The sequence below is a fragment of the Berghia stephanieae genome, chromosome 3 (genome assembly GCF_034508935.2).
Source record: "Berghia stephanieae isolate SIO BIC M18660-M18661 chromosome 3, UCSD_Bste_1.3, whole genome shotgun sequence".
Lineage (NCBI taxonomy): Eukaryota > Metazoa > Mollusca > Gastropoda > Nudibranchia > Aeolidiidae > Berghia > Berghia stephanieae.
Window position 1 is genome coordinate 91444345 of NC_088362.1, and position 24000 is coordinate 91468344.

The following is a 24000-nucleotide window of genomic DNA, read 5'->3' on the forward strand; positions in this document are numbered from 1 at the left end:
TTTTGGATTGTTTCAACGTTAAATTCAATTTTCGTGACGGGTTCCGTCTGTACATAACACCGATATGAGACGATGGATCACATATTATTTACAATCAGACATCGGGACCAAATAGAGTTAAGTTTGTGGATATTGTATTTTCTTATCACCAGGAACAGACCAGTCTAACGGAAAGTGAGTTAATTAGGAACTTAATTAGTCCAACAGACAGCAGATAACTAGAGAAGCCAGACGATTGAATGATAATCTGCCTGATACGACTTTTTTCTCTCTCGTCCAACCAATCAAACTGTGAGGCAGACAAGGTACTCAATCTGTCACTTATACAGAGAGACAGTCCGAAAAAAAAAGCGATAAAAGTAACGTTCTGTTAACCTGCCTAGTTTGTGCCGAGGATCAATGTGCTGAACAGCTTTTCGTTAGAATCCTTTGATTTCCTGGAAAACCCAAGATTACAACAGCAAAATCGGAAAAAAATATGTGGCGTCCCTATTATCCCATGTAAAAAAAAAACAAACAAAAAACCCCCCAAAAAAACAGCAAGAACAAAAAACGAAACTACGATTTTTTTTAATTTTAAAAAATTAGCATTTGAAGATTTTTCCACCCTTACCCACCCTGATTTACTAAAATGCAATTTGATGCTAATGATTTCCTAACCATATTGATGATTAATTCAATTCTTAATGAATTCAAAGACCAATCATTGAAAAAAGGAGTGCATTTTGATAAGAAATAATATAGGTGAGGTCAACGGAATGCTATGGGGGTCACGATAACTCAGTTGGTAGACAACTCGCTTGACACGTAAAGGGATCGTGGTCGATTCGGGTCAAGTTTAGATTTTTTTTTCTGACAACCCCCCCCCCCCCACCCCTTGTCCACCCAGTAGTCATTTGGGTAGCTGGGTCTGTTAGACTTAGCGGAAAGTACTTTCCGATAGACCTAGTCCTATCCAACGGGTATTAAGCAATTACTATGGTCCGTTTCACGCCGTGAAAGCCAAGATAAACTCTAAAGGACTTCATTGAACGAGTATAATAATATTATGATCCTTGAACTCTTGCGTTCAAATTTCGAACTCGTTCCAGATGCCTACCTCACGCCTTCAATGTCGCACAGAGAAAATGTTCCAAATTTCAGACGCAAGAATTCAAGAATCTTATAACACAGTGACTTCTTCTTGTTTCAAAAATTTTCGGAGGGATTAATAACTTTCTATTGGTCCGTAACATCCCCCCCCCCCTCCCCCCTCCCAGCCCGTCCCAAATGGCAGCCAGGCACATTTCTGTTGGACAGACCTGGTCGTTTTACTTCAGTCACTTCATATTCTAAAATTGGTTAATGCATCATTTAGACTAATAGTAAAAGGGCAGTGTTGTCCAAAGTACATCAATTCGGAATTTATCACAGACTCTAAAGCGTTAAAAAGCTATCCTTTGAAAAAAGCAGTCGTTTATAGCTTAGTTCTTTCCACAAAGTTCTTTCCACAAAAATTAATCTGTTCAGCCACCCAGTATCTGATGACTAGAGCTGATGGTTCGGAAAAATAATCCTGATTATTATAAGACTCGAAACCAGTTTGCCTGTTGGTGAGTTGAGTTGTCTACGATGTTAACTATCGGGACTCTCAGACAAAGAGATAGTGCAACTTATTCACTTGGTCAAACAAAATATATCAAATACTATAGTTTTGACCTGCGGCTACAAATGGGTAAAAGATAATATAAAATTTTTGTAATGTCATCTCAATGTTTACTGAGTCATAGACTAGTAATATCATTATGATGTAGATTCTTGCGAGCTGCCTTGGGTTAGATATTCATTTTTCTGTCAATTAACCCGCTCCTTGCCAACTAGAGGAAAATTGTCACATTCGTTATGATACAACCAACATTTTTCTTATTCAAATTTCTCTTATACGTCATAAAAATTTAAAGAGAATGAACAGTGTGTCGTAGAGCATGTTTTGCTAAAGAATTTATGTATGGTAAAAATTTACTGCTATTGTGTTTGAGTGATAAAAAAATATATTTTTGTGTAAGTTGGGTGTGAAGTTTTTGGGGAAAATCCTGAAAATGGCTGGTAAGGAGAGAGTTAAGAGGGAAGAGGGGATCTAAAGCGAAGCCGTACCGTCTTGTTAGAGTAAGTAATATGAGGGCGGTATTGATTTTGGTAAACGACTAAATAGTTGACAATGAATGAGAAAGGACTGTCCAACTGTTTTGTCCTCGGGTAAAGCACGTTGCAGATTCGACTCATGTGTTGATGTATGCCTAGTCTAGACAATAACGCATTGAGAGAATTGCACAAAAATAGGAGCGACTATTTTTTTTAAACTTGAGGTTTTGTATAGGACAATATCCACTAAACAGCTCAAAGCATTTTACAATTGGTTACAACCCAACAGAAACACTTAAAATGTAAGACAAGACATGACGTCTACGAGGCGTCATTAAAATTTTATTTTCAACAGATATAACTCTGCTACCGACCAGGTACTCATTTTACACCTGAGTGGGGATAATGTAAGGAAAGATTCTCCTCCAGGGATTCAACTTTATGCTTTATGCTACTCAGAGCTGGAATCGAACCATGGACCTACAGGTCATTAGACCACCAAGCCGCTCATGTACACTTGTATTGTAGATAACGTAAATTTAGTTTCATAATGCATTCAAAGGGAATAAATTAAAATGTACATCTCGCGCATGACGAAAGTTTGAGAGACATAAATTGACAGTCAAACTGGCACAGAGAAATACATTTTACAGACCCTAGAAATAATTTGTTTGCACAAACAAAATTCATCTCTGTTTTCTTGGTTAGAAAATGTCCAAATGAAATATCGATGGAATTGATCGATTAAGATGACGGCCAAATTGTCAAAAACCATAAACTTGAGATTCCTTAAAAGTAGTGCCGCGCTGAGGACCGGACCGAGGACCGGTCCCACGGTCTTTTAGCTGTGAACCGTGGTCCGGTCCCAAAGAGGAAGACCGCGGCGGTCCTCACTTCTTATCACCTTTCAACGGTCTGGCGCCATACTACTTCCCCAGCGATTCGTTGCCTCGGTCCTTTGCCTATCTTCCACCAATCACCACCCATCCCACTTAATTAATCGCACCCACCCCCCTTTGCCATACACTAAACGACACAGACGACCATAGAGGCAGACGACCACCTCCCTCCACTCCGCAAACCGCCCTTTCGTGTGTGAGATGGGGGAACAGGAGGCGCACGCCTTGGACGATTCCATTATACGGGGTAAATTTCAAAATTTACTACACCATAATGATCGCAATGACAATGATCTATGATGAAGGCATGACTCCTCTTCTCTAATGGGTTATTGTTTGAAATGTATGTGACTACTAAAGATGTGTGTGTGTGTGTGTGTGTGTGTGTGTGTGTGTGTGTCTCAAACCTAGCAAGTTGCAAGTCTGATTTTTTGTTTTCTTTTGTCCATCTCTTGTCGCCACTCCTTTCTATCGCCTTGTTGTCATTTAAAATAATACAATAATATTAAAATTTCGTTTGGTGTTTTAACTAATCAAATAATATGAGTTTCATTAGTTTCTTCCTTCCAAAAAAACCAGTTATAACGTCTGTATTTTTAAAAGGTCCAATAGAATATTTGGGGACCCCGATAGCTCAGTTGATAGAGCACTCTCTTTATACGCAAAGGGCCAGAGATCGATCCCGGGTGCAGTCGAGTTTTTTTCTGAATCCCTGTCTTCTCAGCAGTGAATGGGTAGCTGGGTTTGTTAGATCTGGCGAAAAGTCACCATCGACCCCACTTATTACTTATTACTTATTACCGCATCCACCCCCTCTTATTATAACTTCACGTCTCTCTCTTACTCTTCAATGCTCGCTGCCCTCTCATGTGTGTGTGTGTGGGGGGGGGGGGGAGGGGGGTAGGAGTTGCGTGTGTGTATAAACGCCACGAACAACTCGATCAACGCCTTGGGTGATTCCATTATCTCCGTTAATGGGGATAAATTTCAAATTTTATTCACGCTAAATTATCGAACTAACAATGAAGTACTGTGATCAAATAAAGAAGGCATCACCCCTCTTCTCTAATTAGGTTACAATTTGAAATGAGTGTGACTACTCCGTGTGTTTTACTCCTGTAGACCACGGTTTTCATCGTGTAGCGGTCTTTAACGGTTCAAGAATGAACGATCCCATGGTCCCAAAGGTCAAAACGGTCTCTCAGGAATGTTCAATGTCGAAAAGGACCGCCGGTCCTAGGACCGGTCCTTGCGGTTTTCATTTCCCAGGGACCGTAGGACCGTGGTCCTTAAGCTTGCCAAGGACCGCCCCGCACTACTTAAAAGTGAACACGACCGTACACTCTGAAATAAACCCGTAGTTAAAATTATGGCCAAATAAAAAAACCTCGTCCTTCAAATATCATTCGATTAATATTACTCTCATCCTGTCAAAAACTCTCGCGAAGTCCCAGGTTTGAGAGTTTTTGACAAGATGAGAGTCATTTTAATCAAGCGATATTTGAAGGACGAGTTTTTTAGCCAAAATTTAAAATTTAGTTCTCACTAAATTATATCAATCAGACCATAAACACTCAAGCTTACACACAGTTTTGTTTCTTGGTGCGTTATATCTAGCTGGCAAATGGTGTGAGTTTTGTTTATAAATGCATAGAATCAAATTGAGGAAGTCTGTTAATTGACCAAATCTTTAAAACATTGTGATTTGTCAGCGTTTTGTCAGATATCTTCGGGGAATGGGTAAAGAAATAATTACGTACGACTTGTGATAATTCAGGCAATCATAGATTCACTCAGATAGTTAATTAGTCGAACATAAATAATAGACAGACAACATGTAGTGGTTGGATGGTTAAATGGTAAGTCAGCCGTTCTAACTTTGTTAAACACTTTAACATAGACAGGCCGATTTCGCTTTTACTCTCACCTTATAGATAGTTCGAAGATGACGTCACTTAGGTCTTTGTTATCGTTTTTTGCCATCCGCGTTTATGAGTAATGCTCACTGAACTGTATTAACCCGACTATAAACGTTAATGGATACACACAGTTTTGTGTGTTGGTCCGTTATACTTCCGGATGGCAATGTTATGAGCTTCTTAGCCAAGCGCATACTATCTATAGCTTATAATATTGAAACAAATAGAATATAACAACTTCGAAAAAAAACCCGAAGGCCAAACACGGTAGGTTTCGGGCTCAAACCCTTCTTCAGCCAATAACCAAAATAATTATTAGTACATCACTTCAAATCCAGACCGATGACAGAGAAATTTTTGGTATTGTGATATTCTTCGAAGCTGTTCATTACGTTTTACAGTCCAAAGCTGGTAGAAGGTTAACATCACTTTACTATTACCGGTTTCAAAATGAAAGCATTAACAGCAATGCGACTCAGGCGTCAATGAAGCTCATGTAGCTGTTTTTTCCCTTTTGAATAAAACAAAAAAAATAATTAAAAAATTGAGCTTTATATAGCGCAATACCCACTAAATGTGCTCAAAGCACTTTACAAGGGGTCCCTGGTCAACAGCAACATTTAACATGTAGGACGGGACATGACGCCTGTTAGGCGATATTACAATTTTTCGGACTAAGACAACTCTGGTAACGGCCAGGTACTCATTTTACACCTGAGTACGGTGAGAGAATGTGAGTGAAGAGCCTTTTCCAAGGACTCAACTATGCGCCAAGCGCGAGGCTCGAACCCAGGACCTTCCGATCCGAAAGCGAGTGTCATACTACTAGACCACATAGCCGCACAAATTGAGTCAATGCTTAAAATGTTATTGTCCAATTGAAATTTAACTCTTATCCGCATGGTTTTTGTCCAAAACAAAATTGTACTAGCGCCTAAAAGTTTGCATAATACGTCCTTGATATGTGATATGTTAAATTTAAGATCTTCAATCTTTAAAAGGAGAATAAAATAATATAGAAAGAACTCATTCAGAATATGGTTTATATTGTGATAAACGCTTTAAGAATACAGTATTGCACCTCTGTAAATGGCATATCCTTTGAAAAAAACGTTGGCTTTATTAATCTCAATCTTTACGCGATAAAATGATTCTAGAATCATTAAGAAAAACAAGTTGCAAAGAAGCCGTTATGTATCGCCGTTCTTGAAACAGAAGAAGTAATGAATTTCACATTAGTTTTTCATCAAGTGTTTTGCAAGGTCGGTTAATGTGTACTGTGCAATCTTTCGTCTCTTGGCAATCCACCAAATCTGTATTGGTTTCAATATTCCGCCATCTCATTTAAATGAGTTTCAAATGTGAAGATAGATCCGAACATTAGAGTTGTTTCTTCTTCTTCTTCTTCTTCTTCTTCTTCTTCTTCTTCTTCTTCTTCTTCTTCTTCTTCTTCTTCTTCTTCTTCTTCTTCTTCTTCTTCTTCTTCTTGTATACTGCTATTATTATTATTATTATTATTATTATTATTATTATTATTATTAATTATTATTATTATTATTATTATTATTATTATTATTATTATTATTATTATATTATCATATTATTATTATTATTATTATTATTATTATTATTATTATTATTATTATTTATTATTATTATTATTATTATTATTATTATTATTATTATTATTATTATTATGAGTTTTGAATAGCATTCATCGTTCAAATGTTTTATCATTTTTCTATTCATCTATTGATGCTATGCGTTTCGGAAACATACTCACAATATCCACTAGCCGATTTTAACATGCATACACTCATAACTGTGTGTATGTATGTTAAAATAGACTATAATATCTATAGTCTGATTGGTAATATTTAGTGGTAATATATCAAATACAAGTTGTCTAAAACAAAAATAATAAAGAGCTGGGTGACGTCAACTTCGTTCCTTCTATAACTTTGCTCACCACAATGGCCACCTGCTTTTATGAGACTTTTGTATTTCTCTGCCAACAGGAATTAATTCTTTTGGATCCACATCGACGCTGAGATAAATTTTGATGCTGAAATTACAATTGTCAATCTTCAAGCATGCGTATCAGCCACATATTATGTTGCAAGGATGTTAAATATCACCAGATGGACTCCATCACTCTACCAAGTGCTTTCATTCCAAGAGAACTATAGGATCCAAATACCCACTCAATGTGAGGATCGTTTTATTCTTACGCAACACCAAAGAAATCGATTTCATTTTGATGCTGAAATTACAATTGTCAATCTTCAAGCATGCGTATCAGCCACATATTATGTTGCAAGGATGTTAAATATCACCAGATGGACTCCATCACTCTACCGAGTGCTTTCATTCCAAGAGAACTATAGGATCCAAATACCCACTCAATGTGAGGATCGTTTTATAGAGCAGTATAATTAGGTGCCCCAAACGTAAACAATAACAAGTTGCTAGTGATTTTCGTTAGGGGCCGGAAAAATTTACGCACAATATAGGTCTCCCAATTTTGTAGTTTGAGTTGTAGGCAATACACTTTCAGTATTGAAAATATGTTAACATAAAATCTGACAGTTGCAGAAATAATAATATAAGACTAAATTATTCTGAAAATCAGGCTCCGAATAATTCTCGTTTTGTTCACACCAGCGCAATAATTTGCTCTGGTCTAAAAATAGATAGACTGTAACTTTTGATAAATTTTACCTTTTGTTCCATAAAATATCCATATCTAGACATTATTTGATGCATGATCGAGTATTTATGAATATGTGTTTCTTTTGCCACCTAACAGCCAAATTTTAAAGGTTATTTTTTTCTATTATTTACATTGGAACGTGAGCTGTCAAGACAGGAACATGTGGTTTGCCATGTGCTTCTCGACCTTTGTTTACGTTTGGGGCACCAACTTTACTGTTCTATTCTTACGCAACACCAAAGAAATCGATTTCATTTTGATGCTGAAATTACAATTGTCAATCTTCAAGCATGCGTATCAGCCACATATTATGTTGCAAGGATGTTAAATATCACCAGATGGACTCCATCACTCTACCAAGTGCTTTCATTCCAAGAGAACTATAGGATCCAAATACCCACTCAATGTGAGGATCGTTTTATTCTTACGCAACACCAAAGAAATCGATTTCGAACTGCAATCGAAACTCCGCGTAAACTTCACGAATACGACATTGTTGAACGGTGACCGTTAATGAGTACGGTGAGAAATGTGAGTGAAGAGCCTTTTCCAAGGACTCAACTATGCGCCAAGCGCGAGGCTCGAACCCAGGACCTTCCGATCCTAAAGCGAGTGTCATACTACTAGACCACATAGCCGCACAAATTGAGTCAATGCATTAAGACAAAATCATCGCTGAGCTCGCCTACAGTGTGGTTAGGATTATCGGAGCTGGACGGTGAATAATTGGGAAACGGTCCTGTTCACTGATGAATCTTGGTTCGTTGTTGGTGGAGAAAACGAAAGAATGCAGTATTATAGGAGAAGAAATGAACGATGTGAGTAGTCATATGCTCTTCAATTAATACAAGCAGAGACTATTGAACACCGCTTGTCAAAAAAACAAAAAAACAAAGGGAAGATACACCAGATAAATTGTACAAGAATGTGTTCAACCTTTCACAATAACATCGATACGTTACAGTTCAACATGACAATGCCCATTCTCGCAGACTTTTTAGCCAACAATGTCATTAAACCACTGTCTGCATTTCCCCCAGACCTAAACCCCATTGAACGTATTTGGGATAATATCGGTCGCGAACTTCGTGATGTGGATCCATAACATAAACCCTCCATACAAAAAAAAAAAAACCAATAATGAAGTATTCGAAATGAGTTGGACACCAAACCTCAACTTTAACTGACGACACAGGAAGGATCTGTGTTAAGGAAATGCACTGCAGTGATTAATGCTGATGGAGGACATACCGGATATTGACTATCAGACATGATTTCGTATGTGGCCAAATCTCGATGTGACAGTTTCAACAAATAAATGTTGTTAGAATGCCACTTATGATTTGAAGCTTTGTTCTGTTACTTTCCTTTTCTTATTAATATTTAAATAATGCTCCTGCCTCGCTCCTGTCATGACTATCGAATACCCCACCAAATTAAAGATGATTGGCATATATATTATATATATATATATATATATATATATATATATATATATATATATATATATATAATGTCATCAGTACAGCTATTGTCATTGTTTGAGTCCATACCATCTCGAGCTTGTCCATACATTTTTGTCAACATCGTTAAAACAGCGAATGGATTGGTATGCCTATCTTATATTATGTATTAGAAAGCACAACCTTACCTGAAATGGTTTAACCTTCAAACCGATCCATCCCAGCCAGGAAGAACAAACTCAAAACAGTCTGTCAACTAATTTTATTTCACACAATGCTTTGATGAGTCAGCTAATTTTCCCGCTTAATGCGTAAACAAAAGCAAGTCACATGCGCTTACTTCTAATTTTCACTGAAATATTTAAACTTACAAACAAAGCGTGTAACTTATCCAGGATAAAATCACAAACTCACAACTCCAATCAGTTTTGATGGGATGATAACAAAAACTTATCATGGAAAGGAGAGTTTAAAAATAAAAGCATAAAGAGAACATTTCTATGCTGACGAAAACATGTCCATTTTAATTGTTGAAGTTTCCGTATTAATTGTAACCTACACAATGTAGTCTAGATCAGCCTTTAATGTCATTTTCGGTTACGATTTCTATTCTACCTGGGATCGCTTATATTATTATAATTATTACAAGTTGCTATGTGCTATGACCGATGAAAGGAGTATTTCTTCCTTGCATATAACATACCCCCGTTACACAGACACATACTCGTAAACACCTATCACTTAATGTTCTGTTTGGGATAACTCGTCCCTCTCCGTTGTAGGTCGAAGCTCCATTGGTACAAGAGAACCCTAAACACCTTTAAAAATCTCTGACTTCTACTACCATCTAACACAATAATACCCGCCTCCTATCTACGTCTTATTTCTGATGATGATGATGCCGACTATAATCTACAAAAACATAACGTCACCTTCGAAGAGGTACAAAGTCAAGATTATTTAACCACACTCACAGTACCCGGATATAATAATATATATTCTAGCTTCGTTTGCTTGGAGATAGATTACGAAAATAAAAAACACAATCTCTCTCTCTCTCTCTCTCTCTCTCTCTCTCTCTCTCTCTCTCTCTCTCTCTCTCTCGCTCTCTCTCTCTCTCTCGCTCTCTCTCTCGCTCTCTCTCATTCTCTCTCTCTTTCTCTCTCTCTCTCTCTCTCTCTCTCTCTCTCTCTCTCTCTCTCTCTCATACATATACCCACACACCCACACACATACTTTTTCACCCCCCCCCCTCCCTTCCCAACTAACGGCCACTCATATTTACTCACCTCCTCTACCTGTAATATCCTCATCTGGGAGAGAACGACGTGTGCACGGCTCCGTGCACAGGTAGGTGAAATATACAATACAGTGCGATAGATATACGAAATATTTTACAGTAAACACTTTTCTCCCGGCGATTGGAATACAGTCAGCCTGGAATACAGTCAATCCACTCTCTTTAATATTCATCGTGCTCGTGCTCTTGAGATCTCAACAACATTTTAATTCGAAACATGTTATTCGTATTCATGGCAATATTATTCAGACTTCATCGTTTCTTGTTGCAATTTAAATACGGGAAAGAAAAACCAGCCTTCATAATAATAGGCTTTTTACAGTCTCTTAGTCTTGTCTGCCACCACTTACTTCATCTCCCTATAACAGGTAGGAAGGATGCCTTAGCTTGGCATCACAGCTTATGTCGCGAAAAAACGTCTTAACCATCATAATCGAAATTTCGTCCATTTTATTCAACTTGTTATAAGCATGTTTTATGGCATGCCTTTACGTACTAGTAAATGCCTAAAGGTTTCTGGTCTATAAATAGTATGTAGTTAGGTCGGTTGTGACTGACATTACAAAGCACTGTGACCATCACACAAATCCTATCTATAACTGCCATTTTCTTCTGAATTTACATTTTTATTATACATTTCACCTTTCCAGCCATAGGGACCAGAAATCCAAGTTTGACACGATTGGTTTTATTTGTTCACTGCCACCGATCCGGCCTGCTCAAAGCGGACACGACGCGCAAAATTATTATTATTTTCTATTCTTTTTTTTTCCCATTTTCGATTTCTTTAAAAAGGAGGGGATATTGAATAATACCAACATTTCCTGATTTAATGCTGACTTACAAAGATAAAACATATTTTTGTTTGTCTTTTTTTTTCATTTTGTCAGAAAACATTTACTTTATTTGTCCAAAAAGTCTTAAAGCAGAGACTTAAAAAAAGTTTTAGAAAGGTCATTCAGCAAAGTAGCCCCTTACCTTAAGGACAACCAACAACAAAAATTTTTTTAATGGTAAGGTTAATTTAAAGTGGCAAACTTATGTTCAAAATAATGTTGTTGTTTTTTTAAGTTTGACGTATCAAGAGAAAAAAATATATTATAGTTTTATAAACTAGAATGTATTTGAAAAAAAAACTCACTTTAACTCTCTCCTTGCTGACTGTTGTCCGTATTTCCAAAAATGCCATGGCTACCCTAAAAGCATGCTAACGATAATGTTGTTTGCAAAACAAGCTCTACAAGGTAAAATTAAACAAAGCTTATTTTTCAAATTTGTGTTATACAAAATTAATCTGAGCAAGAAAAGTATAGACGTCTATAGGTCTATAGACGTCTCTTGGGTCGTAACAAATGTGACGATTTTCATGTAGTTGGTAAGAAGAGGGTTCACACTAGTCAGTGTATTAGCGTCAAGAAATTTACCACGAGATCAATATACACTATGTTTTAGGATATGTATTAATTGAGTGAGGGTGTGTGTGTGTGTGTGTGTGTGTGTGTGTGTGCAGTAGAAGAAATAACGATTTAGCGCCGTTTCATCTTATTTACCCCATTGTATTAACAATACTGCATTACACAGCTGTGGGTTTTAGGCCATTTTCATACATTCTCGTTTATGGGAAACCTAAATTTGATATCATTAACCACGTAACTGTCATACTCTGAAAACACTCGTGTTTAAAAGTTTGGCAAGAAAACTCTTCCTTCAAATATCGATCGATGTAAATGACCTCATCTTGTCGAAATAAAACCCCTTAAACCTGGGACGATCGATTTAAATGGCCCTCATCTTGGCAAATACTCTTTGAGAATTTTTGCCAAGATGAGGGACAATGAAGTTGGGCGAAATTTGGAGGACAAGTTTTTGCCAAAGTTTGAATTAAGCATGTATTCAGAAGAGGATATTTAACTCGTCAATAGAATTAAACTCGACCATGTACATAGGTATTGTATTTATTTTACCAACCTAATTCAAAGTAAAACAAGAGAAGCTTTTCCATTAATTCTGTTGAAATGTTTCTCTTATGGTTTATTTCCTTTATTTAATTACTAAGTCAACAATGTGAGTGTTTTTCGACCACTTATCAAATGTGTGCTTTGGGGACAGTAGACTCTTATTCCGGAATTGTTAACCAGTCAACCTGGGACATAGGAAGAGAATTTTGCCAAGATGAGGGTCATTTGAATCGATTGATATTTGAAGGACATGTTTTCTGGCCAAATTTGTAGATACGTGTCTATATAGAGAACAGCAGTTAATAAGAATTGAAATATCTATGTTTTATGAAGATACATGAGCCTTGACGTGTATTGCCGGCGGATGTGGGTTTATGGTAAGAGCACATTTCAAACGTCCCTTTTACATGTTTAACCATCATTATATGGGTAGCTGTGTCTCTTTAGATCTGGTGAAGGCAAAGGCCAAGTAAAATAAAATATTCGCCTCACCACATTATTGTAGTTTACCAAGAATATAGCCCTGCTAACGTGGCAATCCTTAAAGTCACTTTAAACACCTGACCAACAAACTTCCACTATATATATATATATATATATATATATATATATAATATATATATATATATATATATATATTATATATATATATATATATATATATATATATATATATATATATATATATATATAATATATATTGCTTAATACAATCAAAATTTCGCATAATCTACATACGTCTCTTTATAATGTCAGGTAAAACTGACTAGTGGTTCTAACGAGAGGCGGGTACTCTGGGCCCTGAATGCTGAATACCTTGCGAGGCAACGTGAGAGAATGAGTTGATATAATAATTACACTTCGTATGTTATGCCGCTTTGTATTATATACTATTCCTGGGGAAAAAACTGATAATGATGGCAATGATGAGAGATATTATGTGATAGATGCGGTCTGTGGTATAGTGGTATGACGCTCGACTTCGAATCGGAAGGTCCGAGGTTTGAGTCCCGCATAGTTGAGTCCTTTGAAAATAGTCTTTCATGTTCTTTCGCAGTACTCAGGTGTAAAATGAGTACATTAATCGCGTTGCCTCTGTAAAAAAAAACGGTAATATCGCCTAACAGGCGTCATGTCTCGTTCTACATGTTAAGTGTTTTCTTTTGTATAGCGCGTTGGGCACGCTTGGTGAATGTTGCGTTACATCAAAGCTCTAGTTTCATTTTTGTTTTGTTGTTCTTAAACATTTTTTGGGGGTTGGGTGGGGAGGGGGGGGGGGGTTGGTTATTTTGTAGACATGTGTTCCTACCAAGTGACCACATATACAGATACAGATACCACTGATTAATGATCAGATTAGTAGTGGTGTCATTGTTTATGAAGAAAATGGAGCATTTAAATTAGATTAATCCAAGCACAGGAGTAAGGAATATTATCCCATGTAAACATAGCAAACATGTAAACACACGTTCTACAATATTATCACATTTAGACCCAAAATTTATTCGTAAAATCGTGTTTGAGATTTTTTTCTGAAAGGTTTAGGTCATCTTGACTGATTCGAAATGTGAAATTCTGGTTAAAATGGAAAAAGTATAATATGTTTACAGAGTGCAGCAGTATATTTATTTACTATGGAAAAAGTATTTATGATTTTGGCCAGACAACTCGTCCTTCAAATATCGATCGATTAAAATGACCCTCATCTTGGCAAAAACTCTTTAACCTGGGACTTCGAGAAGTATTCGGTTTTAAAGTTTTTGTCAAGCTGAGGATCATCTACATCGACCGACAAAGGACATGCCCACACTTATTCGTGGGGAATTCCATCAAATTCCCGGATAAAGTGTGGAACATCCCACACGCCTTCACCTGCCCGGATCGTAACCTGATTTACGCTACAATCTGCAAACGTTGCCACAAGACGTACGTCGGAGAAACTGGCAAGAGACTAAGCGACAGGTTTGGACACCATCTGCAGTCTATTGAAAACGATGAGGACAAACCTGTCGCCCACCACTTCACTACTACGACTACTACGACTACTACGACTACTACTACTACTACTACTACTACTACTACTACTACTACTACTACTACTACTACTACTACTACTACTACTACTACTACTACTACTACTACTACTACTACTACTACTACTACTACACTACGACTACTACTACTACTACTACTACTACTACTACTACTACTACTACTACTACTACTACTACTACGACTACGACTACTACTACTACTAATACTACTGCTAAAAGTACTACTGTTGCTTCCGCTGCTGCTACTGCCACTAATGAGTATACTTATACCTACATCCCTTATATTTTCTATTTATTTCCAATTCCATTATATTTATTTTTCAACAATAGTCTACACTTAATTTTTTTCACTTTCTATACTGCATTACACAGTTTCTCCCCGCCTCACCTCTTTTGATTAATTAATTGCGTACCTTTTATTAATATCAATTGTTCTCTTTTCATTCGTGCTTCCTAACAAAGGAGCACAAACTATTTCCTGCCCATCAATGTTTTTATTTATTCATCTTAACAACGCCATTACCACATTATCTCATTCGTCTGCAGTGTTTCATTCATCCTGTTTTGTTGATAAATGGGAAACCCGAAACGTCCATTTCATCTGTTTTCGTATATTAAATTATGGCTTAAATTCAATATCACATTGTAACTTATTTCTTCGAGCTTCGAGCAACAACATTTACATTACCCGACATGTACAAGACTTTAAAGTCTAAGATGTGTGACTTTCTGACAATTTTAAGGTCGTCTTGATTATTTTTAATATTTTTAATTTCTCTTTAAATTGGAAAAGGATGGGGGGGGGGGGGGGTTGAGAGTTGGGGGGGGGGGGGGGGGGGGAGGGTAGTGAAGAAGACAACGTGTCCAGGGGTTGAATGCAATCGCGAGCATATGATGTAAGGGATATAATTCAATAATGATATACAATTGCCATAGGTAGCATCCCTTGATTATCAGAGGCCATGGATTACTGGAACTCCAGGTATTTCAGTAATCCTTCCTAAAACCAGGCCATATAATTAAGTCTCATTTTAGGTTGGTACAATCTATGGGCCCGCGTACGGTATGACTTATTGCTCTTACACACTTAAATTAAATATCATATTCATTGTTACATCGGGCCAGACTGTAACGTCACAACAACGAGAACTCATACGCCGTTCAGAATCTTGTGTAAATTCTAATTCCACGGGCTCGTGCAATCCATCAAAAAGTGATCATATCTGCTTGATTTGGTTAATATTATACGATTGAAAAGCATCTTATAAAAGACGGTGATACAATCATCTGACATTACAAAAAAAACCGCTCCATAGTTATCCTGATTTCACGCCTCACAGTCCTACCCGTTTAGTTTTGTATATGTTTTGAGTCCTCTTTCTTATTGATATTTTGTTATTATTAGTTTGTTTTTGATTTTCGTTGGGCATTTTTTGGATTTTGTTTGTTTTGTTTTGTTTGTTTGTTTTTTTTTGTTTTTTTTTTTTTTTTTTTTTTTTTTTTTTTTTTGGGAGGGGGGGGGGGGGGGGGGGGACGGTTCTTGATTTTAATCAATGATTGACCAAATATGTTTTTTTTTTCAACTCGATATCTATGTACAGCAAAAACATTTCAAACAATTATTTTCCCTTAAGTCTGCCATTCATTAACAAAAAAACAACCATCTTTTTTTTTCATTTTGGCTTGAAAAGTTATAACTCAAATGTCAATGTTAAAATGGCTTGACTTGTCAAAAGTCTTAACCTATAGAAATTTCTTTGAGTCCCAATTTTAAGACTTTTTCGTGTTATCATTCTTCCGAAACAAAGCGCTGCTCGACTTTCATTCACATCTTTGAAGCACAATACTGCCGTTCTCTTGAAAAACACATATTTACAAGTTTGGACAGAAAACTCGTCTTCAAATATATGGATCGATTTAAATGACCATCGTCTTTGCCAAAACTCCCAAATCTGAGACCTCATGTTGCACATTTAATTGAGCTTTATATAGCGCAATATCCACTAAATGTGCTTAAAGCGCTTTACAAGGCGTCCCTGGTCAACAGCAACATTTAACATGTAGGACGGAACATAACGCCTGTTAGGCGATATTACAATTTACAAAGACAGCGCTGTTAACGCCAGGTATCATTTTACACCTGAGTACGGTGAGAGAAAGTGAGTAAAGAGCCTTTCCAAGGACTCAACTATGCGCCGAGCGTGAGGCTCGAACCCAGGACCTTCCGATCCAAAAGCGAGTGTCATACCACTAGACCACATAGCCACACATTTACACTTATGAAAAAGTTACAGAGACCCCACTGTCCACCCAGTAGTGATTGGGTAGCTGAGTATGTTAGATCTGGCGGAAAGTACTGTGTGATAGTCTTGCATCCTATCCAAAGGGTAGTCAGTAATTGCTTTTGTCCGTTATACACTAATGAAACCGGATTAAACACCGGCTCCGTAAGGCTAATGGCTCTCAAGGGCAAATTACTTTCATGAAGAGATTTCCACCAAAGAAACGTTTTCCTGGCCCACCACATCAAGACGGTAATTTTTCGGGGTTATTTGATCTATAGTCAATCTTCAGTCTTTAATGGCTTTTATTTGCAAATCACTACAAATATTCAGATACAGTCCAATCAAAACAGTCAAATATGTAAAATTAAGATTAAAATAATATATATGATAGCCCAGAAAAAAACCCCTCAGAAATGGTCAAAATACTTATTTTGAAATATTTATATTTTGGAATACAGCAGTGTATTCTGAACGCTTGTATCTTCTTTCATCAATTTATCTTATTGAGGGCATGCGATATTGAGAGTTGAAGTCAGGAATGTAGAGAATTGTCGACCTGAGAAAATCGCGTTAAATTTGAGATTATTAATTTATCATAAATATTTTTATTTTTATGATAAATATTCTCACACATGCCTTTTGAGGATTGCAAATAAGAGATTTTATAAAATGCGATGGTGATAAAAAGTCAATTTCGACATCTGAGTCTGAGCCGCTTATCATGAATTTTTGCCTTTGTCTTGGAAAGTCTGAGTGCGCTTTCCGTCCTAAGGGTTTTCCCAGCACACACATAATTCACTGAGGAGATTGTATCAATAATACGTTGTTTTTCAAAGTGCTAAAAGATTAAATTTCATATCTCTGTTCACTTTGACTTTAAACTCAATTTTCCTCATCTTGATCTTCTCGATATGACGTATACTGATTTGCCAGGTGTGATAATCCAAATTGTCATGAACTCATTGTTGAAATGGAAACACTCTCGAACCACTGCAAAAGTGTCCGTTACCACAAAATAAAACCAAGCTCATAATCAATTGTGTTTGATTATTAGACCTATAAATAAATGCACTTAGCCCGTGCATGACATCAATTTGAGACTACCGGTCACAGTTTCTCAGACTATGTCTTCAGATGATAATTTTCAGTGGGATAATTTTTCATGAACAAATCCATTCAATTTTTTTGAAAACTTTTGTGAATTAAATTTGTTTAAAATTAGAACTGTATGTGGACCCCAACTCAAAGCTAAAGGAAACGCATTATGATTCCATTGGTTGGACAATTAAATACAACTCACGATTTGTTTTCTTTCGCCTTTGGTGTAGTTTTTTGGTCAGTGTCAGTCTATGAGTTTACGAATGCTGCAATCTGAACCACTACTTTATCTTCGGCAGTACGCTGTGACCAGTCTGATGAGAGAAGGGGATTACTAAGCTTCTAGAAATTATGACGGTTATAAGTATTAACTCGTAGAGAGAAAAAACATAACCATTCCCTTGACTTAATTGAGACAATCCGAGCAGTCATTGTTCAGAAATCAATGGTATCCAGTGATTTCTATACTAAACGAATACACAGTTATAAGACCCCATGGTTAGCGCACGTGTAAGTAAAATATTCACTGTTCTTCCCGCAGAGGAAGACCACAAAGAAGATGGCAACAGGATATACAGGAATGGCTCAACAGCGGCGTGACGGAATGTGGCAGATGGGCACAAGACAGAGACTCCTTCCGAAGGACTGTGTGGGAGGCTACGTCCAAGTGATATGCCACAGAGAGAGAGAGAAAGAAAGAGAGAGAGAGAGAGAGAGAGAGAGAGAGAGAGAGTCTGATTGATATCATCTAATAATAACTAATCATCCAACTAGCGGTGATGTTAGCTTCATTGTATGTATTGTTTGTAAAAAATATAACCAGCTCTGTTTATCCGAAGGGGCTTGATGTGTTATAAATTCCGTGTTTTCATTGGACTAAATTCAACTGGATCGTTTAAAAGACAAAATACAAACCAATATTACTGTGGCTGATAAAGGCTTTAGAGTCCAAAACGTCCCGTGCTAGTAATAATGTTCTATTTTTAAAAATTTAATTATTCTTTGCTGTTCAATTCATCAAATTTGCAGGTCCGATAAACCGAGCCTAGATAGGCTTGTTCTAATATTGCTGGTATGAATATTTTCATTTGTTTGAAAGTATTTCCATTACGTGAGCTTTTATATAGCGCAACATCCACTAAACATGCTTAAAGCGCTTTACAACGGGTTCTTCGCCAACAGCAACACATAACATGTAGGACGTGGCATGACGCCTGTTAGGCGATAATACAATATTTTCGGACAGAGACAACGCTGTTTACGGCTAGGTACTCATTTTACACTGAGAGAAAATGTGAGTAAAGAGCCTTTTTCAAGGACTCAACTATGCGCCGAGCGAGCTTTGAACCCAGGACCACAAGACCACATAGCCGCCACATTACAACAATGATCCTATAAAAATATGGGTTAATAGACTTAGAAAAACAGAATTCAAAGTGCCAATGACAAACTTTGAGTTAAAACAAACTTTTCTTGTTTTTGTTGTTGTTTTTGTTATTGTTGCTATTGTTGTTATAGGAGTTGTCTCTTAAACTACAAGGAGCAAAATTTTATGTTTCTGATCGCGTTGTCTTTTTGTTTAGGGTGGGAAGATGAGGGGGCGTCGAGAGCACACTGACATATAACACCAGATTAAAGAGAGGGTCACAGATTTATGTGTTTTTATTGAATGACGTAAATCGATTGATACCAATACAGTGATATGATGGGACATGGTCGGCGATAAAAACAACAGATAAATTATAGTCGTTTAACATAATAGCATGTGAAAACAACGATTTTTTTGGTTATGATGATAACGATGATATGATGATGATATTGATGATGATGATGAAGACGACGACGAAGACAATGATGATTATGATGATGATGATGATGATGATGATGATGATGATGATGATGATGATGATGATGATGATGATGATGATGACAATAATAATAATAATAATAATAATAATAATAATAATAATAATAATAATAATAATAATAATAATGATAATCATAATGATGATGACGAAAATGATGATATTAATGATAATGAAGTGATGACACATTAACGATGTAAATGGCATTGCGTAATAACGTTGATACTAATAATATAATAATAATAATAATAATAATAAAGAATAATATTAATAATAATAATAATACTAATAATAATTAATAATAAATAATAATAATAATAATAATAATAATAATGATAATAATAATAATAATAATAATAATAATAACAATAATAATAATTAATAGCAATAATAATAATAATAATAATAATAATAATAATAAATAATAATAATAATAATAATAATAATATAATAGTAATAATAATATAATAATAATATAATAAAATAATAGTAATAATAATAATAATAATAATGATAATAATAATAATAATAATAATAATAATAATAATAATATAATAATAATAATAATAATAATAATAATAACAATCATAATAATAATAATAATAATATAATAATAATAATAATAATATAATAATAATAATAATAATAATAATAATAATAATAGTAATAATAATAACAATAATAATAATAATGATGATGATGATGATGATGATGATGATGATGATGATGATGATGATGATGATGATGATGATAATAATAATAATAATAATAATAATAATACAAAAAGGTAATGGTAATTATTATTATGAAATTGATGACGATGGTGTTGATAACGATGATACATTTGGCATCGCTCATTAACGTGTCCGGCCCTGTACAAGATAGTACAAGGCCTCACGCGAATATAAAAGCCTATTTACTCGAGAATTCTGTTGGTTTGTTTTATTCTTATAGACTAGCGTCATGTAAAAGGATAGCCGGCAATCTTTACGTTTCATATTTAGAAGAGAAAAATCAAATTGTCTTTGATGAACCTCCAATGATTAGGAGTACAACAGCTGCTTTTCTGGAATAAAACCTAAACTCTGAAGAATCATCAAGAGATCTGCTTAGTCTACTGCTGAGGGTTAATATTCTTTTGTTAACTCAGCTTTATTCTATCTCTGTGCCTCGTTGCATTCTCTAATGATAAGTAAAAGAAATATTATTTCTCGTAAATAAAAAAAATGTCGTTATTGTCGTCGCTAAACATATTTCATCTGTAATGTAACTTATATTAAATGATGTGAGATATAAAAGTGATCAATAGACATTCAGTTTTATATGGCGCATTTACATGGTTTTACTATTTTCAGTGAGATACACAATCCTCTGCAATCAAGTTTATAAAATTACATTTCTATTCCATACAGCTCAGTTCATCTGTTAGGCTTACAACATTTTAAAGTGAGTACCATCAAAGTTGTATACAGCACAGCTCATCTGTTAGGCTTACAACCTTTTCAAGTAGGTACCACTGATTTTGTATTACAGCATAGTTCATCTGTTAGGTTATAACCTTTTTACCACCGAATCTGTATTACAGCATAGTTCATCTGTTAGGTTATAACCTTTTCACCACCGAATCTGTATTACAGCATAGTTCATCTGTTAGGCTTACAACCTTTTTTCAAGTGGGTACCATCGAATTTGTATATTTTGGGATAACATAAAGCGCACAAGGCATAGTGGTGGCTATTGCGCTATTATTGTAATAAAAAATGGAGGCGATTCAAAAATATTCATTTACATCATAATATACAATTCATATAAAACTCAGAATTTCACATTATCAGTAGATTCTCCATTGTATCTTTGGGCCAAGGATGACGTTAATGGATGTTTAATTAACTGTAACAATTCATTATTAATTACACCTGCGCTTCGCACAAGTTAATGTACAAATCACTATCATAAGACACAGTAGCCGTGGACTCCTTCTCCTGACTTGGGGGGTCAAATAGATCCACTCTCACTTCGTTCTTTTTATTCTTTTTCCCCTCAAATCTCCCGTAACAACTTGTATCTTTACCGCATCTCTTATTCTTCCCACCGCCGCTGTTGCCTCCACCCCCACCACAATTAGGACTGTCAAGAACTCTCTCCATTATATTTTCCTCGGTATAGTCCGTTCTCGTTACACTGAGTTCAATGAAGTTTGGAATTTTGCCATCAGCTTTAGTTGAAGATATATTGTTTAAATTTGTCCCACTGCTGCTCTTAAACTTATCCTTTTCCTCTGTGATTTTGGTTAGAGTTTCTCCTTGTCCTTGCTGTGCAGAGGCTTTTTCTCTATCTTTATAAGGAACAAAACATTGTAGCTGCACGTGAACGCCGCAATTTTCTCCTCTTCCATTACAACTGCTACTTCCGCTGCTACTGCAGTTGCTCTGATTGCTCGGCTTGGCAGGATTCGGGCATCCTTTGTTAGCACTGTGATTCAGCTTAGAACTTATTAACCCGTCTGTGACATCGAGGTCTAGCAAGGCTGCTGCTTCGGTCATGTTAGCAGAGCTGTACGGATTACTGTTATGTTTCTGGAGGACGGCTTGGTTGGACGGATTCCTTTCAAACATTGGCATAGCGTAGAAAAGAAGGCCGCCGAGAATCATTGGGATTCCCGCCAGGACATAGCCTGCCACTTGGCTGTCATAGTACGTGTTCAGGTAGGCTGGAAGGGAAATAGGGGTAAGAGTGAACATTTTCTTTTGATTGGTTGATGATCTTAATAAGTCTCTTGCTAAGAGAAACGGATTAAAAAGTGAGATATGTGTGAAGAAATAATTTCTTTTAATTTTAATTTACACCATCAGCTCCACTTTCATTTGACATGGCATTGGGTTTGATCCATAGAAAATTTCAGAACATTGCAACTCAGTAATCATTATTGTGATAACGAATTCTCGGAATCAGAATAAGTTGTTATCACTCACAGTTGTCAGGCCTTGCATATGCGTACTTAGTACTTAATCATATTCCGCAATGTGATTTTTTAAAAAATCGGAAGTGCTTGATTATGAGTTAATTAACCCTCGGTGAAATTGAGCTCTATCAATTAATTGCCAGTCGTGTGACCAAATTATGAACATTATGGAAATCGTTTTTATTTCAGAGATGTGATCAAAACTTCTGGACGCTGCTTTAAAAAGTTTGAACATTTAGAGTCATGGCCATGAAATATTATTAAGTGAAAAATTTTAAGAATTGGCAGAAGATTGAGAGACACAATGCCAAATAATGGAGAAGGCAATGGTGTAAGATAAAATCTGTAAAGGTTTCTATGAAACAGTGCCATGCAAAACTGATAGAAAAAAAATACAAGAAAAAATCATCCCAAAAAATCAACATGTCTCAGTCTAGGCAGATTGATTTTTTTGGAATTTTTTTTCTTGTTTTTTTTTTCAAACTGTTCCATCTGGAACTGTGCCATACACACCTTTTCAGACTTTGAAAGACACATGAACGCTTGAGATATATACTGATTGAATTAGACCTAAAATAGAAAATACGACCATGTCATTTCATGTCATTCGCATTTTTATCTATAATTTTAATGAGTTCAGGTCTCCTTTTTGACATAATATATCGCATCATATCAAAGCGTTTAAATTCTGAGTGAAACTTTCGTGCATATAATATACACGTTTTCAAAGCTATTCATTGTTTGTTTGACAATGTTGAGTATATAATTATCTATTTCATATGATTAACTATATTATACACAAATAAGTGCCATAGTCAATATAATTACATCTTTGTACACATGTTATTTCTGCTGTTCTCTGGAAAGACATAAAACTGTTTAAAAATTTGGCCACAAAACTCGCCCTTCTAATATCAATCGATTTAAATGGCCCTCCTCTTAGCAAAAAACCCTCAATTCTGGGACTTCGTGCGGTCCCTGGTTTGACAGCTTTTGCCAAGTTTAGGGTGATTTAAATCGATTGATATTTGAAGGACAGGATTTATGGCCAAATGTTTAAATCCGTGTTAACTGGTTAAATCAAGTTATCATTTGTTTCCATACTGGTGGATAATCTGTGGAATTCATCATATTTGTCGGGTGAGAAGGTATACATGATTTACTCACATGCAGCCGGGGCACCAAAAAGGATGGAAAAGCTTTGTGCAGCTTTTAGAAAGTTCCAGGCTCGTTCCATTAATTTGGACCTTACCAACTCGTATACGTATGTCTTCAAACTGAAACGATGTGAAAAACATTTTAAGGTAATGACAAAAATGATACTCTGTCTAATGCCTGAGATGTACTTATTTACATATCTGAT

The 24000-nt window shown here is 35.9% G+C and overlaps 2 protein-coding genes across 2 annotated transcripts in view; both read right to left on the reverse strand.

Annotated features, from left to right (window-relative positions):
- LOC144968814 (uncharacterized) overlaps positions 1-10096 on the reverse strand; it is a 28331-nt gene extending 18235 nt beyond the window's left edge. Inside the window, exon 1 of the mRNA XM_078907523.1 lies at positions 9304-10096. The gene's annotated coding sequence lies outside the window, so the exon portion shown is untranslated. The remainder of the gene's footprint in view (positions 1-9303) is intronic.
- An 11358-nt stretch (positions 10097-21454) lies between these two features.
- LOC144968816 (monocarboxylate transporter 10-like) overlaps positions 21455-24000 on the reverse strand; it is a 46736-nt gene continuing 44190 nt past the window's right edge. Inside the window, exons 8-9 of the mRNA XM_078907524.1 lie at positions 23805-23914; positions 21455-22385 (exon numbers count right to left, since the gene is read on the reverse strand). Of these exons, the coding sequence (XP_078763650.1) occupies positions 21586-22385; positions 23805-23914 (910 nt within the window). The 3' untranslated portion in view covers positions 21455-21585. The remainder of the gene's footprint in view (positions 22386-23804; positions 23915-24000) is intronic.